This window comes from Phytophthora cinnamomi, assembly GCF_018691715.1.
Source record: "Phytophthora cinnamomi strain GKB4 chromosome Unknown Contig39, whole genome shotgun sequence".
Taxonomy (NCBI): Eukaryota; Oomycota; class Peronosporomycetes; order Peronosporales; family Peronosporaceae; genus Phytophthora; species Phytophthora cinnamomi.
This window is the reverse complement of record NW_027150972.1, coordinates 396,854-415,612: the sequence shown is the minus strand read 5'-3', so window position 1 is coordinate 415,612 and position 18,759 is coordinate 396,854. Positions and strand designations below refer to the sequence as shown.

The 18,759-nt window shown below is 47.3% G+C and overlaps 2 protein-coding genes across 2 annotated transcripts; both read right to left on the bottom strand.

The window, feature by feature from the left end:
- Positions 1-4,332: 4,332 nt before the first annotated feature.
- Positions 4,333-5,701, bottom strand: IUM83_10601 (uncharacterized protein; the record flags this gene model as incomplete). The annotated part of the gene is made up of 3 exons (XM_067935114.1): positions 4,333-4,421; positions 4,524-5,139; positions 5,216-5,701. 3 exons carry the CDS (start codon positions 5,699-5,701, stop codon positions 4,333-4,335), a joined length of 1,191 nt encoding a protein of 396 aa, XP_067791515.1.
- Positions 5,702-14,534: 8,833 nt separating this feature from the next.
- IUM83_10600 (uncharacterized protein) lies at positions 14,535-14,738 on the bottom strand (the record flags this gene model as incomplete). Its single annotated transcript, XM_067935113.1, has 1 exon — positions 14,535-14,738. The coding sequence occupies one exon, from the start codon at positions 14,736-14,738 to the stop codon at positions 14,535-14,537; it is 204 nt and encodes a 67-aa protein (XP_067791516.1).
- Between the last annotated feature and the right edge of the window lie 4,021 nt (positions 14,739-18,759).

Sequence of the window (18,759 nt, the reverse complement as noted above, 5' to 3'; positions counted from 1 at the left end):
GAATGGAGATAAAGTATAAGGCGACTTGCCTTCGTAAAGGAATAAGCCAATGGTTCGCAACAGACTTCGCAATGCCGAAGCAAATTAAAGTTTGAGTGAACCAAGCTTAAGCCCCACGCACTTCCATACTTCTGAAAATCCAAAGTCATAGAGCCTGATTAAATCCAGGCTAATACCACCGATATATCCGTGATATAATAACTCCGGGATAGCAAAAAAAATAATCCATAACGACCGAAAAAATTATTCTTCGACAGGGGACAGCCGCCGGTGGGATTCCAATCGAGAGGCGCCCACTTCATCCAATTCATCAACAGAGGTTGCTTCATTCGCAGACTGTGTAGCAGGTAAGACTGTTGCCGGCAGTGGTAGTAACTGTAGGAGCGCCTGTAGTTGCCTACACTTGTCACCAGAGTGACGCAGACTCTTTTGCAAGAGCTCATCATAATACCGGCGTACATGGAGCTGGATAACAGCCTAGACTTGGGCTTGGACATCCATAACGTCAGCACTTAAATCGTGAAAGCGCAGGTCGTTACGGTGCATCCACAGGCATCGAAAAATCACTGCACGCACGATATGTACCACCACAAAAAGGCTGTAGTCATAGGCCTTCTTGGCGGCCGGTATAGCAGTCAGTTTAGAGAACAGCATCGACTCCCACTCCAGCTTGTCCTAAAAGAATTGCTGTAAAGCTGGTAGCCAGGTATTCCAGACTTGGATAGCCGCTGGACAGTACCAAAATAAGTGGGGTGCCGTCTCCAGTGTAGCACACCCGTGATGGCATTGAGTCTGTGCGTCGCTGCGATGTTGAAATCGATACCCCAGGAACAAGGCATTATGCTGGAGCCGGTATAAAACATCAGCGTAAACCGGCAATAAATGCTTCCTCAATTTAATATCGCGACTCCACATAGCCTCTTCCGGACCGTGTTCAACACCGAGGCGGGCAGGGGGCAAGTCTGGGGTCCTGGTTGAGCGTAATTGCTTGCGTATCTGAGCCACTGTTAAATCTTCCAAGTTGTGAGCGTCATAAACCCAGGAATGGAAGGCACCATAGTACTGGTTGACTGGGGGTCCAGCAGGAGCTTGAATTAAATAGCGGCCCACCTTGTTCAAAAAATTTTCACAGGAGCGAGGAGCAGTAATACGCCCTGGGGCGAAACGCCTTAGGAAATTAGACAGTGAGTGTTTCGTTACTGGAAGAGAACACTCAGCCAATAAATCAGCCGGTCGAAAAATGCCTTGGCTTACCAAGAGAGGGAGCAGTCCAAGCGGGTTTGACGTACCCGCGAGGGTTTTCCCTTTGTAGCCATAGGCGATATTCACGTTGTCCAAGAGCGGGGTAGTTAATTTATCCCACGCTAATTGAAGATTGGCAGTCTTGGTACGAAAGTGGGTGTTCCAAGAAAATAATACAAAGTGCCAATAAGCCCCCAGAGGCGTCCAGCGGTTCTGCTTTCGAGCCACAGCCATGTCTGGGTGGGTAGTCACCGGTGCATATAATATATCAAAATCTTGGCCCCAGGGTTGAATCGCAGAATTGAAAAGCCGTATAACTGGATCCGCCCAAGAAGGAATATTCTTGCCCGAGATTTTCTGGCCGCCTTAATGACATGGCAGAGCATGTGTAATTGCAAACTTTGAACCATATCTTCCACAGGGGTAATACCCAAGCCTCCCACACCCGGCGGTAAATACCACCAATCTCGGGGTAGCGCATTCGAGTATTTGTCTCGACACATGAAGCGGGCGATTAATGAAGCCACCTTATCCTGAAATCCAGTCGGGGGGACGTGGCACACACTGGCAGAGTACCAAAGTACCGGGAGAATTATCTGCTGTAGTATCACAGCTTGCCCTCGAAGTGTGCGTGCACGGTGAAGCCATAGTGAACACCGCGTCTCCATTTCCACAAGTAAATGTTGAAGGCGATCAGCGTCCGTCAGATTTGGCCCGTAGTAAATGCCTAGTAATTTCGTACAGGCATCGTTCCCAATAACAATAATGCCCAATGCTTCCAATGATAGCCTGAGCGCGTCAGTAGTTGCCGTCCACGGGCGAAAGGGTAGAATCACCGTCTTTTCCGTATTAAGGCGCATACCCGAAGCTTCACAAAATTCTCCCACCAATTTTAAGAACTCGGCAGTGTGAGTTAAATCGTGAAGCAGTCCGGTGCAGTCATCTGCAATGCTGATAATGGAGTGGGTTGACGTCCCGCTGCGCAACTCCTTGTTACCAAAATTGGCCCGTAAATAATTCAGTAATGGCTCAATAAAGAGTACGAAAAGCGCCGGTGATAGTGGATCACCTTGGCGAACTCCAGCGCCTAGTTCAAAGGGTTCTAATGGCCGCCTATTGAACATTAGGGAAACCAGGGTGCCCGGAAATAGCACCCTTACCCAGCGCCGAAAAATATCACCAAAACCAAAGTGCATAAGGACCATATCAAGTGGTTCCCAAATGACACTGTCAAACGCCTTTGCAAAATCCAACAAAACTGCCCCCGTCGGCGAGTCCTCGTCTGAATATAATTGTTTCAGAGCTTGGAAGCGCAAGTGGGCATGGCGGATATCGCGCCCTGCAACGAAGCCATACTGGTCAGAGTGTAGGAGTCGATCCAGGATGTCTCGGAGCCTGTAGGCCAAAATTTTAGGCCCCAGCTTGGCGTCCACATTAAGCAGCGAGATTGGTCGGTAGTTACTGGGGAGCTTGCGATCGCCTTTTTTGTATAATGGCGATACTTGAGCCCTTCGTTGAAACTTGGTCATTTTGCCACGTTGGAGTTGAGCCGCATAAATCACCTCCATAATACGACTCCAAAGGGGTATATCCGTCTTATAATACTCGAGGGGTAAGCCGTCGGGACCCGGAGTTTTGCCCGTGGCAGTATTAGAGATCGCCCAGTGAAATTCATTTGCAGTGAAGGGGCTGTCCAAGTGCGCCCGATCCTCCGCCGTAAGCCGAGTCTTCGTAGAGTTTAAGATTTTAGCGAGCTTGAAACTGTTCCACTGTGGCTTGAGGTGGTCAAATTCCTTCGACGGCGAACAAACCAGACCAGTACGAATTAAATGCTGAGCATGTCGGTTCGAGATCTTCAGCCGTGTCCACAGGAATGGGCGTCTTGTGGAGTACTTGGGGAGGCCGAAAACAATATTTTGAACATCGCTCTGAGTCCAGCAAATCCGAGTTAAATTTTTGCTGAGACGCAAAGTGACCTTGTTCTTCCAATTGAACCTTGAGCTCATTTTTAGCAGCCGTCAACGGGTCAGAAAAATCTGCCTCCGGATTCTGAGCCTGGAGATGCTGGAGCTCATTCACCTTTAAATGGAGGTTTTCAATTACCCTCTGGCGCGCATTCTCATTTTCCAAAAATAATTCGCGAAGAAAAATTGAGTCAGTCCGCTTGTGCTCGTCTAAGAGGCAACCAGGGTTATAGTGTTCCCAGCCAGCCGCTCGAAGGGAATTAGCGAGGGACTCCAAGGACTTTTTTAAGTAGTCTTGGGCTTCAGGCAATTTAATAACCCAGGCTGGGCACTTCCACGGCGCCCTTCCTGGTGGCTTGAAACAGCTTGACCCAAGCTGAAAACGGATCCCGGCGTGGTCTCCGATCCCACTTGTGTTTTTAAAATCATGGCGAATGTCTTGGAAAATTGAGTTGAATAACCTCGAGTTCACCAAAACAAAATCAATCCGCGAGCATCGAGGCGGACTGGTAAATTCGCATAAATCTGGGTTTTGGAGGCGCCAAGCATCCACCAAATGTAAGGCACCCATCCATCCCAGTAACGCTTCCCGCCCTTGAACGCGGTTCCTGTCTTCATGTCTTGCTTGATCCAACTGGCTCGAAAACACAGTATTGAAGTCTCCCAAAACAATGTGATTTGCCTCATCCTCAAACGTGTGAGGGAGGCCGGAGAAAAAGCTTGCTCTTTGACTTGGTTGGACCGGGGCATATACCACGTGAATGTAGGTAGTGACCGAGTCAACCATACCATGCACCAATAAATACCGCGACAAAAATCGGGTGAGTGAATAAACCGGCACGTGACGTCTTGGAGGCCTTGAACGGGACAGGTCGGCGTGAGTAGTAAACCCACACCAGCCTGTCCCGAGTAAGTAGTCATGTTATCTTGTGACCAAAAACTGGAATTAAGCTGTGAGGCTTTCTTCCATAAGTGTTTGGCCCGCTTGAAATTTTTGTAGCTCGTGAATTGCGTTTCTTGAATTCCCACTATGTGATAATTATTCGAAAAATAATTCATCGAGCGTTGAGAGACGTTATTAAATCCATTCGCGTTTTGTGAGTACCCCCGAAGGGTTCACTGCACATTAGAGGCGAGTGGGTACAGTAGGGGTCACCGAAGTGGCCTGGTCCCGTAGGTAGTCAATGGTTTCACGAAGGTCCTTGGGCAGCGGGCCTGCCAAGATATTCTCCATGAGGGGTGACATTATTATCGATGCCAATGTCGAGTCATCCCAAAGCAGCCAGAATGGGTGGGTTAGTGCCGTCGCCGACTTACCCAAAAGTGCACCCATTTTGAACGGGTCAAGGTAAACGCTGGGTGCAATAATCTGCAGTGCCAGGTCAAACTCAGCCAGTTTCATTTTGAGCCAAAACTGGGGCGGGTCAGGGAAGAGTAGGCTCATTCCTTCTTGGAGGTCGAGTCCCGGGTGGTCAGGGAAGCGTCGGCAGAGCCTCTCAGAGACCGTTGGCTCGCCGCCAGGGTCAGCGGCTTGGGTCGATAGTTCACGCAAAACCGCGTGTCCAAATGCCTTGGCTCGGAGACTCAAAAAATTGCCTGGGGATGCCGAGTCGAGCAACACCCGGTGTAGACTGGGTTGCGCCTGAACCGCGGATACCACAGAGTCGGGGTCAGTGTTGGAGTCAAAAGTGCCCAGAAATTCTGTTATGACTGAACAGAGGTCCTTGAGCGATAGTTCTTCAACAGAGCCTTGGTACACAGAGGAGTTTTGAATTTGCTCCACAGTATCACTGGCTTTCACATATGACCCAACAGAGGTCGCAGGCTCCTTCGATCGGTCCCAGATAATGATATCATAGTCTGGGGGTATCGTACTCCCTTCCCCAGTGGCCAGCCATTCATAGGAATTGACTGACGAGATCACCGGGTATTCCTGTTGGGAGGGAGGGAGGCTATGCCATTCCTTTGCAGGATCCAAAAGTCATACGCTTCGCCCGTAGGACACGGACAGACGTGAGATCCGAGGCTTGAGTAGGTCCAACAGGGAACTTGGGGGCTTTCCCAGTGGGCCAAATTGATTTGCGGCGGACCTTGAGCGTCACCTCAGTATCCACCATAGCGTCTCCAGTGCCAGCCTCCGAGTCAGAGGGATCCCCACTATGTGGCTCACCAACTGACCCAGCAGCTTCAGACATGACATAGTCACTGTCATACTCACTGGAGTCACTCTGGTCGTCGTAGGCTGGAGGCGTACTCACTGGCTCACCACTGGTACTCACTGGTGTTTCAGCGGGAGTTACTGAGTCAGTGGCAGGCTTGGACTTGGCCCGCTTGGCAGGAGCCTGTGTAGACTCGGCATTTTTCTTGGACTTGTCTTGGGGTTCCTTAATGAAGGGCGGGGTAACCCGGTTGAATTCACGGCGGCGGTGGTGAACAACTGTAAATCCATGGTCAGAAAATTGGATCTGACGAAGTGGAGTTTTCTTGTCAATCATTACCGAGGCTGGGGGCTCTTTTTGGTTAAAATACACCCGACGGCTACGGGAGCGAAGGCCACCCACCACATGAGCCGGTGTAATAAACACCGGCGGGGTGCCTTGGTTGGCAAACCAGTCATAAATCTCACCATCAGAAATTTCTTCTTGGAGTTTCTGGAGATCAACATAGTACCAATGAGAGTACTTGGAATAGGTCTGGATAGTGAACTTGCGCCCACCGATCGTCACAGTTTCTCCACCAAGCTTGGTACACACTTCACGGTCGGTGCAAATGAAGGCTATACCAGCATTGCGAACCGTCCGAAAATCGCGGAGATGTTCAAGGCTTTTTGACCATAACGCAGATTGCGGGGTCGCGTCGAGAGAGGTCATTATCTCCGTATCAGTGAAGCTTGCCGTCAAATTGCCAGCTAGGATCCACATCGAGAAACACAGCTCTGGCGACACTTGCTGGGGCACACCCGCGAGGGCAGCACACCGCTTGTCACGGCCATCCCGGTCCGGATCCAAGAAAGCTTTTTCAGCCTTCTCAAAAATGGCATCGGTTGGTCGCGTGTAGTCGGCTTTGGGGGCGGCATTTTGCCATGCCGCCCGCTTCCCAAGAATTGCAGCAGAGCAATTCCCCCAAACGCTAGAGTCGACTCCTACATCAAGGAACTCCACGCAACACAAGGTAGCGAACACGGGGACCCTCGCTTGTACACGAAAATCAGGTATCTTCGACAACCTATATAGCTGGATTTCGTTCCATGATGTTTCTGCCCCCCGCCGTCATCCTCCGGAGGTGCACTCCAGGTCGCGGCACCACTGTGAAGTACTACCCTATGTAAACCCGTAAAAACGTTCAAAACCCGTCGTGACCTCCGTGGCTGTGGGTGTGGTACGCAGGTGCCTGCTGTTAGCTAGTTTGTAGAGCTTGTCCTCGCTGCGCACTTGCGTTGTGTATACCTTCAACGCCTTTGACACGACCAAATTACTGTTCAAAATAGGCACAAAATGTTAGATGTTTGTTAAATAATACACATTTCGTCAATTCTAACCCAGGTTGATTATGAGATTTAATATGAGCGGCCAGTTCGGCTTCATCGTTATAAATGACGCGAGTGAATCACTTTTTAATGGTCAGTCTGCTCAACCAGATACCTAGACATTCAGGTGACGGGTGCTACGTCGGTTCTAGTTCAAGGATGTCTAGCCGATTTCGACCACGTGCCCAGTCCTATCGATATGTCTACTGAATAGCGTTTGCATTTCCTATATACTTGATATTACGCAACAAACACATTAAAATGCCTTTAGCAGAAACCTCTTCACAGGTATTCTGCGTGGTCACCTACCGCTAACCGGGGTTGTCGAGGATACATTGGCTTGTTGCACTGCCGTTGTAACGGGGTACTGGAATGCATCTTAATCTCAGGCAATCCACTTCTTCGTACTGTGAGTACTGGGAAACCTCATCTACGCTTTCGTCGTCGTCGCGTTTGCAGCTATCAGCACTAATAAATCCTTTAGCCAGAACACCTCGACGTGTAATCAGCAAGCGAATGACATCTTGTGGACTTTATTGGTGAGAAAATGGTTGTGCACACAGCGAAAACTTCAAACGGGATCAACGGTATGGTTGAAGAGCTCGACTATCAAGATCTAGTACAAAATGAGGTAGGGTATCTCTCACGAAAACATACAAAGACAACCATTTTACGCGAACGCGGGCATTTTGACGGTAAGGGCCGCATCGTCCTTGGTATACCAGACGTCGTGGTATCTCAAACTACCTTATGCACTATGGCGCCGCGGATAGCGGAGCGATTCGAGGATTAGTCTAAGTTAAGTACCAGCACTCACACGGCAGAGAGCCAATACCGCCGCCAGCTGATCCAAGTCAGTGTTTCGATACGGATTAGATAAATATATTTGCTAATAGGGTCAATGTACTTCCTAAAGCGCTTCTAGTCTGTTGAGAAAGTCTCAATGTAGGCAGCATCACCTCCATATTCCTTGCAGCGTAGACACCACGCCAAGTCTCCAACACAGGTTCAGTAGTGCACAAACATGTCCCAGGATAACATTTCTTGTAGCTTCTGTGCCATAGCAGTGCAGATCGTGCACTCCGTATTGTGGCGTGAAAAGGAAGCGATAGACGTACCATGAGGACATATCCCAAATTCGCGTATTGCAGCATTATCAAACGCGTCCGAATGTGTGTATAACGGTTCCACAAGAGCTTCCTCAGAATCAGGATTTACTGTCTCCATGTCAGAAGTCGTGCAAAAGGTGGCTTAATATTTGTCGTATACCGCATTGTCCGTTCGTTTTGTTTGTTTGCACTTCTTCGGCTTCCGTGGTGTACATCACTATCTAACGCGAAGATTGGCAGTTCGTAATTGGTGGCGATACCTGTTACGTGGATGTTGTTGTTTTTTCCAACCCACAAACATTGATATGGCTTAGTACAGTTCACCCACGCGCGAGCATATTGATGTTTGCTTGTGCTGAGACTTTGCTGACCTAGCTGACTGATTTTTTTTCGAGACCCTCCATCCGTGTCTATAATATCGTAACCTCTAATACTCAGCACAAACCGGCAGGTGCAAGAGAGGGTAACCTTACTTTCAATGCAGCCGTGATTACACAAAAGCTGATTCGAATCATGGACTGTTTTGACGCAGTAGAAACTTACAAAGCAAACACTAGCGCTCAAAACCGCAACCCACACTCCTCTCACACTTAGGGAATGCCAAAGGGACTTCGAGGTTTTCAGGACACTTCACTTTCAAACAAGGTTTTCAGGACACTTCACTTTCAAACCTGCGATAATAATGTTGGAATAGGTTGATACTAACAGAGTATTCTCTCGGTGTACGAAATGCCAGCAACTTTGTAAATATACAGGTATTAATCCACCGATGGACCATACAGTGTGTCAGCCGCCGCACAGCATATTCACCCCGAAGGCCTCTCCACTCTGCAGGTAGGCGATCCTTTTTCCATGACACTAAAACTGCGGCACAATGTACACGTTGACGAGTCCCCAAAGACAGATCCTGACTCTACCTAAGGCCTCCAGTATTGAACTGCACGATTTCTTACGTTTTAGTGTTACATCAGCTAATTTAACCCATTGCCTCAGCAAGATCGTCCGCACACGAGCTAAATTCGACTTTAAGGTATCGAAGAAAGGCGACCATACTAGACGCATGAACGATCATTGATTAGATCGAGACAACTCGTTTATTGCTTCTCTACGCAAGATTAGAGTTCGGCTAGCGAAGCATCGTTCATGGCGCTACCATCTTCAACATGACGATGTCGCAAAGTCTGACGAGGTTAGCCATACCGGTCGTCCATGTACATGAAAGACTAAATATGACCATCTCGTCCGGAAATTGGAAGTATTTGCAACTCAGAAACATTCCCAAGATCGAATCGACATGTGCCGCCTCCGGAAAATCCGAGATTGCATAACCGTACAAAGTAGGCGTGACTGTGCAATCATGTCACACGACCCCAAGCTAACAAAGAGAGCTTCTAATAACCGTGCGATTGGGTAGCAGGCTAAAAGAAGCCAATACAACCCCAATAAGTGAATCCATCTCGTGGATTTGTTGCTGATATTGAACCGCCTGGATGGCATTAAACCTCAAGGTTCATTGCGTTTGTATCGGCGACTTTGTGGTTGAAATCCCAGGTGTATTTCGCACACATCTTCCTTTGCTGCCTCTCGCAGACTTCGCCCGTGTTACACCGCCATGAGGACTCGAGTTGTCATGCTGCACGCGAATCCGTCTGCGCTTAGGGCATATTAACAAAACAATAGCGTCTGTTAAATTAAAAAAAATAACATAAGAGCATTTTTCAACATGACCATCCTGCTCGTACAGCCGAAAATACTTTTTCCGCATGCATCCTCGCGTACTCGTCCGAGGTCATTGAATCATTTTTCGACTCCCAGTCGCCAGCTGCCCGGTTTACTGACGAATGTTGTGCCTGGACACGCTGTACGATTGGCCAAATTCCGATCTTCCTGTCCAACTAGATGCGGCAGCGGAAGTCGTACCATGGGCGTGTGACTGCAGCCAGAAATATCACTTTACCTATACATTTTTTATTGGCACAGGTGTGAAGCGGAACGTGGAAGCTAGGAGACATGTAGTGATGAGTTGAGTCTTTGTACACGTTCAGCCACTTTTCGTCGACATGCACGACATCGTACATGCCGGCGAAACGAGGTTGTCTAAGATCTGTACATGATACAATTAATTAAATTTTAGCCACGATGCAAATTCCCTTTTATTACGAGACAGGGGGTGGGAGTGGCATACATAGCATAAGCGAACCTGAGGCGGTGCCGTTTCTGCGCAGCAGTAAGGCGAGGTTTATACCGTTGAACACCGGCGACACAACAGGCCCGCCTTCAGATAATACTGTAAAGTAGTGCGGGCCACGTGCAGAGCTGCTGTTAGGCTCCGTTGGGCTTTCCGCGAGGGAGGACATTATTGCAACCGCAAATTCACCCTCTTGATGAAAACTCAGAAAATGTACTTGGCTTAACCATCATTTAATCATGGTCAATACAAATGCCAAAAAATAGATCCCACACTCATTAACCGAACTCACAGTAGGTGACATGTCCCATAATACATGGGAACCCAGCCCGTGAATTCGAATTTTGCGACCTTTTACAAATTAATACTCCAGATTTGTTAATATAGGTGACTCACGAAACGTTTAATGGCTGTAGTTGGCGACCAACCAACAGTGCTTTAGCTACCTTAGTATTTACCTACCCCTAAAAAGTGTTTAGCAAATCAAATAATAAGGTAGTCCGCAACCAGCGTTATTGCCGATTCTTTAGTGGACCAGAGAGGGTTGCGCTACGGCGCGCTTACAGAGGAAGTGTCCTCTTCTACTGATAATTTAATAGCTTAACTGGTAGTAGTGATGTTATATGCGTACATTAGTAAATCCTCAAACTAAATCCAACCAAAAATGAACGATGAAAGTTTCAAATCGGTGGGCAAAAGTGCAGACGTGCCATCAAAATTATATCATCCTTAATTCTAAATTTGGACTTTGCGTTTTCCAGTGTAACCAATAAATCCACGCTTGGTGCGCCCAGGCTCGATAGGGCTACTGTCATACTACAGGAAGTAAGTATTGTTTCGGATGAAGGAAATAGTATGCTATTCTGATGTTTTGACGCCCAACAACAACAACCGAAGGCAGAAAGTGTATTCCGAGCTGCGCAATCTATATTGAGCGATGGTAGTTTTGATCTATTTTGACCTCAAGGGCAATTAATGTTGAATGGTGAATCGTTTTAATCGATTTCGAAAGTTCCGCCAAATCAACACTTTTCAACTCCAAACCACAACGACAACCTCCACTTCGTACTGAGAATTTACGGTATCACTTAGATACAGCAGTAAGAGGCCACATCGCTGTTTCGTTGAACGTAAATGTAAAAAAAAGCTAACGTTTGTAAAGGCAAAGAGAAGGCGTTGCTGGCCTCCAAGACCTAAAGCACCCTGGGTACAAATTTAGTGTCCGGATATATACACTACACCATTGCACGGCGTTACTCCAGCAATCAATATTCACTGTTTAGATGTGAATGTTAAAGAATTGAAACTAGCTCGCATCATCGCGTACATATTTAAAATTCGACTCTTTTAGAGACATATATAAATATTCATGTTTCGTCTGAAGCAAGGCGTACGCTGCGCTTACCCCAGAATGCAACAAAATCACCCTACATATTAAATTAAGTTCGCCCCGTCATTTTATTACACACCCAAACTCAAAGCGTAGCTCCTCACGTAGCCTAGAGCACCGCGTGTACACCCATACACCACGCGGAACAACCTTGGCGGGCAGTGGTCCCGTTGGCTGCGTCGTTCAGTTCTCGAATGCTGTAGGAGTAGCTGTCGAGCCAGTTGTCCGTGTCGGACTGCGGTTCCTGGAGGGCTTGAAGAGAGGGTAGCGCTGCGCGCTCGGTCGGCCGAATTGGAGTTTGAGGGAGCGGGGATTAGACGTTTACATTTGAATACAGTGGTCGCAAACTACTATATCTCCGCCTGTATGTGGCGGTAGGAATAAAGTAGCGTACATTTTTCGCACCAGTGCCCGTTCTGATCTTGCAGTGCGACGCCATACATCTACTGGTATTTTTGGTATTTGCTCCCATGGACACCGGCGACATTGCGTTGTTCAAGCACGCGTACCGACGTTGGCAGCTTGTCTACGTGTACGACGAGGTCAAGTGCGTGGAGGAGATCAAAACGGACGTGTACACTGCCGACCAGCTTCAGGCGATGCGGTGAGGCCAAGAAGTCCGGAATGAACTGCAGGACAAGAACACGATCAAGAATTGGTTCGCCCACCCTGGTATCATCTTCAACGCGGTAGATGAGTTGAATAAGCAACCTTACACCTACCGACCGGATGTAGACATAGAGAACGTTAGCATCTGTGCGTCGCAGTCGAGCTTTAGGTGTGCAGGCATGAATCTGTAAAATTATATAGCAAATCACTAGATATGGACCTCGCTTCCAGAAGTAAGAGCATTTTATTGTACCTACACGTCAGGAGGAGCCCCATAAGCGGGGCTCTTTGGGCACGTTCTGAAGCCGAACTTGCCGGGCCAGCCGTCGAGCAATGCTCGGATGTGTGATGTCCACACATGCGTTTTAGATGAGGAGGGTTTGCACATCCCCGCCTTACAAAAAAATGTATAAGGGTGACTGAAATAATCACCGCACTGAAAAAACGAAGTACACAGTGATAATCACAGTGGAATCAGAAATACATACTCATGCGTAAACCTGTTCACTGGTTATGAGCCGTTTATATCATTGGTTGTAAAATTGTACAAATTTAGCCGTCACTCCCAGCGCCCATACTACCTGGTAGCCTGGTCGTGTGTGATATTATTATTTTATTGATAATTACGGGCGCAATTTTATATGTTTTGTATGGTTGGGCTGGAGAAAACAGTATTTTTTTCTCTTGAAAAGGTTCATACTGATAAAGCCGGACCGCTACGGGTCCATACTGTAATATGACAATATGGATTGGCTTTCATTTGACGGCTATACTCGTTACATAATCACTTACTTCATGAAACAAAAGTCAGCTTTGAACTAGTTTTATGGAGTGCGCAGACTGAACGCACACACTATTTCTGTGCAGAAGTTGGCGAAAGTCATTACCATAAAACTGTCATAAATAAACATAACGTCGAATTCAATTACTGCAGAAGGGACGTATCATCTTTGCGAATTAAAATACACACGCACTGTTTACAAATGCCTACACTCCTCAACAAAATGGAGCGGAGAGATGCGTATGCGCGTTCGTCTTGACCGCACAAACGATGTTCGTATCGAAGGCAATTTACCTAGGTCGAACGAATTAAAGATGTTGCCAACACACACATGATATGGCTTCTACTCGGGAGGGTCATCAATGGTGATCCTCCAGAGTTTCAAATTATCGTGATTGGACATTCGTCAAAATCATGTATGGAGCCAACGGCGGGATGCCTACTATTTCATACGATGTCGACAGTCTTGCTTCCTGGAGCCGTAATGGTTCGGGATCCATGTCCATCAACGAATCATCGAACCGGCACCAGAAGCAAGGACTCGTATCATCAGCAAAATCGTGAGACTTGTGATTTTTGGTGTGAGGTTCATTCAAGAAGAATTTCCAAGGATCATCTCATTGGGGCTAAGCAAAAGTTTATTGCCTCATTGCCAGGGAGTGGCGTGGAGGGTTAGCGTAGGATTAATCTGAGAATGAGCACGAACGACACCCCCTATCTTCTACTAGTCGTTGTGTCGTCGTTGACAATGACAGACACTCGTGCTGTACGGGTAAAAACTCGACAATACGGAAAAACAGATTCCCGTCGCCTGTGCCGCCAATAAATCAATCCGGCGTGAAAGTAAAGTACTTGACGTCATCAGAACGGCTAACCCTTGACACCTAACAGAATGGATAAATGTGTTGTGTCAAATAGCCTAGCTAACCTTTCCTAGCATCATGGGCAGATTGTTCGGAAACTGCACAACATCTCGTCCAGCTCTGACAAAATCATCCCAACACGATAAGTGATCTAAAAACTAGATCGCACCATGTTGTGGGGATGTATGGCGCACAACCACATTTCGGATGCACAACGAAAGAAACGTTAAGCTCGAAACTGCGTGTATACGGGGCTGCCATCAAACAAAAATGGGGTACAGTCTGCTTGGCAGTCAAGAAAACGACATTATATATCGTGTAGATGTCACTTTCTGTGAACGTGAGTTTCCCCAACTGGAATTCCTCGCCTCAAACATAGTCTCTGAACGCTTACTCAGACTCTAGGTAACTAACGCCAAAAATGCTCCAAAAATTGCATGCAATCCTTTAACCCACAAATATCTATTGAAGTAGCGACCATACCCAATTCCGACTCCGGAGATCGTCACTGGAGCTTCATCACAGTCGAAAGTGTCCTTTAGCCTGGCTACACGCGACCGTATCATGTGAATAGTTTTAGAGGCGGTCTGGATTCACGTGAATCCAGACCGCCTCTAAAACTATTCACACGAATAATCTATAGTCCACGCGGACTATACGTTAGCTATCGAGAAGGCCTGAGGGCCTCTCTCAGCGCCTCCAGGATCGTCATAGTCCACGTATGACCCCTATACAATTTCTAATTCTAACTACGCCGTCCTGCATCCGGACGAAACTGTTTTTTATTGTTAAGGTTCTATTGAACGTTAGAGAACTTACAACCGAGCTAAGTCTCTGTGAGACAACCCGCTAACGCGGCAGGCTACACCTCCTCAGTCTCGGTGCCGCCCATCTGTTGTTCCAGCTTGCGCACCCTCAGCTTGTCCATGGCCTCCTCGAACCACTCATAGCGCCGGAGGATGGACAGCATTGCTGCCTCCTCTGCGGTGATGTAGCTCCAGCCGACAGCAAGCGCTTGGTTCCGACTGTTTGCCCAGCAATATGCAGGCGGAAATGTCGCCTTCATCGCGCGAGGAGAGTTGGGGTGGTTGCCAGTACAGTTAACTGTTGGCAGCTGATTAACGTTCGTGTAGAGCTCAACTTGGGGCAGTATGGTGGCGAATTGGGGAGTGATTCTGAAATTCAGGGGGTCGCCTGAAATTCACAATCCAGAACGGACTTAGGCTGGAAATTTCAGAGCGACCCTTTCCGCTATGTGCGATCGATATCTATTAGTTATGAGAAGTCCTGTTGTTGATCAGATCACGATTGGGCGGGAATAAAGAAAGAAAGGTATAGGTTTAGAGGAAGGGCTACGTTCCCCGCCCTGCATTCATTTACTATTTTTACTATTTTCAACTCTTCTAACTATTTAATTATTATATATATTCTTAAGGGCTATAAGGGACATCAATATATAATATCTATAAAAAGTTTTCCAAGAGCGGAATCGCATAATCATGATCTCATCAACTTCTAACTGGGAACAAAAGGTTGGAAGCAACTCGCCGAAAAAAAGTTTAAAGAAGTTTCTGGAGTTGAGCTCGAAAAATCGCACCCTCTGTGTCCCTGTCAAATTTCTACGCATCTAATATACTCGCACGAATGCTGCAATATCTCTCGTGTCGAGAAAGACTGGGCGGTGGGCCAGCCCTGCTAAAAAATGGCTATAGACTCAGGTCCTTCGTTTCTTTCGAGGTTTTCACGCACAGAGCTACTGAAGGATGCATATCGCTAAAAGGGCCGATAAGTATGCAAGGGGTGGGGTATGTATGACCCTCGCCCTTGGTTTAAAAAAATGAATCACTAGGCTCTCTGTTCAAACCCGACCTTACCGTTACGGGATGCCGAGTACTTCATGTGGTTTTCAGTCCACATATGGCTCCTGTTATTGCTATGGGTAAACTTGCCTCCACAGTCGCACTGGTATGGCATATTTACGCGATCATGGTATACCTTCTGATATACCTGATTCATGTGCTTCGTTCTCCTAACTGGCGAAAAAGCATGATTCTGATTCATACACTTCTGCTTGCCAATCCAGAGTTGCTCTTACGCGCGAAAATGCATAGGGTCTTCGAGATCATATTCCTTGATCAGCACGATCTGACAGGTATCAACTCCATATCTACGAAATGAATCATATACTGTGATCTTTTAGGTCTGTCCCTTTCTCTAGTTGTTATAGTGGTAGCAGTGGCGGCGGAATCGCCTCTAAATGGGCGGAACCGTTCCGCCCATGTAGATATCGTTCGTCTGAGAACAGAAAATCATATAGATTTTCCCAATCATCGAATATCCTTGTTTGATATTGTTTAGTATATTTGATTCATAATACAGATATTAAATTAGGGAGATGATCGAACATCTTCGTGAAGTCGTGGAGCTTACCTTACCGGATGAACCAGATCCATGCTACGCAGTACTGGCCACAGTAGCCGAACCTATAATCCTCAACACGGTAAGGATACTGCTTGTAGCTCTGTGGGATCACGAGCGGACGAGAAAGGACAAGTGGATCAAAGCACGTTCTATCTTTGTTGCTAACAGCGATTCAATGAGTGCCTCCTAGCGTGGAAGTACCCATATTCAGGATGAAGTAATCGCGGGATGCGTCCAGACACTGCTTGAATACGATTTGATCCACTTGGCAGTTCATCGCGAGTGCGAGCTTCAATAGATCCGTATCCGAATCGCGGGCTGATTTAATTACTTTTCCAATCGATGGCGCAGTATATTAGGACGAATATAACTATGGGTTCCGCTGCTGATCTCCATTCGTTCGAACACTCTGTTGAACCTGTTAATTCCGAGGTTCTTTATAGCAATAAGAAATGGACTTACATCCAGGATTCGACATCTAATACCGGTCAGTACGCTAGTCAGATTCAGCTGAATCTGAGTACGATAAGCCGTCAGGCAGCCTTTGTCAACTGGCAAGAGGCTGTCATCCAGTTCCCCGTGATGGTACATATTCTCAATGGTGGAACTGGATCAATTGCTTTCACAAGCTATACTGCCGCGACGGTTGATCAACTCGTGCCAAAAAGTGGTAGCTGGCAGTTCCTCGACAGTGTTTCAGTAGTGATTGATGGCGTAACCGTGAAACTAATCAAGTATTCGAAAACGCGAATGCTCAGCTGAAGGCATTGACGGAATGGACGCCCCAGAGCGAACGTAACTATGGCTCAACTTCGCAATTTGCTATGGATATGTACGGTCCTCCTATTCCTGGGGTTGCTCAGTCGCTGGAAAACGTAGCGACAACATCATCTTTTATTAGCGCTTCGAATAGCGTGGGTGATTTAGGCCTCTCTAACACACTTGCTAACCCTGGTGTTCTAGAGCGCTCTCTATTGACCGGTGTTGCGACTGCTTCATCTAAACTGGCTTAGATATCGCTGGTTCGACCGCTAATGCGACTGCCGTGGCAAAACCTCTAGTATATACGGCTTCTGGCACTACTGTAAATACAGGTGCTCCTTTCTATGTAGCTCGTTACCTCGCTACTATTCGTCTTGCGGATATCTGCGATTATTTCAAGAAGTGCCCTATGTGCAAAAATGTAAATGGATTCATTTATCTCGGGTATAATAGCTCCAGTACCACTATTAACACAATCTCTGCTGATGTGGTTAGTGCTGGTAATATTTCATCAATGGCTACCAATATGAGCTATGGCAACATTTGCCCGGTGCTCTACAATATCGCTTCTGCCGGTTCAGCTGGTGCCTCTATTTCCACAGGAGGCTTGGGCAGTACTACCGCTGGCGATCTCTCAGTGCCTACCAATACAACACTTACGATTACAGCTGACATTAATGGCACGGCTACAGCTGGTACTAGTTTAACGCCGTCGCAACAATTTATTCGACTCCTGGTACCCACTTACATGCCCAATCCGACTACTAACCACGCTCTGGCGCAAAAGAAGTTCGTAAGATACTTAGAACGCATGACGATCAAAGTCACGAAACAACCTAACGCATCGTTTACGTATACGCATACCAACGGTATTACAAACCCCCAAAAGCTGTTCCTGTGCCCTATTATTACTAACACTACCGCGGTAGCTACCGTTTCTGATGTGATCAATCCGCTCCGATCTCCCGTTTCCACTGCCAGCAACCATGAACCCTTTCTGCTCGGTTATGAATCTCCAGGTCACTGTAGGAAACCTTCCCATCTGGAATAACCCGGTTAAGTTTGGATACGATATGTTTCTCTAGGAGATGCGCGAGTCTGGTTTCGATGGCAATCTTGACGATGATCACAAGACTAGTTTGCTGACTCAGTGTCAATCGGAAGCGTTGTACAGATTCGTACCAGTTGATATTGGTCTCCGCCTCTCATCGGAAGATGGTGCCGCGAAGGCGACTGTTGTATCAGGAGTCAATAACACCAACTATGCTCTCAGCATTTACTATTACATCTGGCGCGATGTTGTCAGTACTGTTGATACTGCCACTGGAACTGTATCGCAGGGTGCTACCCATGTTTAATAAGCGGCCTATGAGGCGTTGACTGAGTACGCGTACGATGCTATTGAAAAAAATAGCTTCAGAGAAAGACGGCGGGGCCTGTAGATCACATGGCTGAAGTTCGAGCCAGAGCTCAAAGACTAAAGGAGGGATCCGAGAGGACCAAAATGGGAACGGAAGATACTCCAGCTGCCAATGTCAAACCACGTCGTCCTCGGTGTTCGAGTATGGATATGTTCCTATAAGACCAGGCAACCAATAAGCTTGTCAAGGACACAAGGCAAGAGCTCTGGGAGCGCAAACACAAAACGACAACTATCCCAGAGGACACTCGCCAAATGGCAGAAGCAGATGTCGAAGAATATCTATACGAATACAAAAAGAAGCAACGTCTAAAGAAGGCAGCCAATCGTCGACAGATCACGACGGCTGAGATGGAAGAAACTAAGAAATGATTGGCTGAGAAGATTCTGCAACAGGATGATGCGTCCGTGAGACCGGCTGAGGCTCCAAAATGAGAGAAGAAAAAAGTCAAATCGTAGACTACGAATGGATGATGCCGATGAA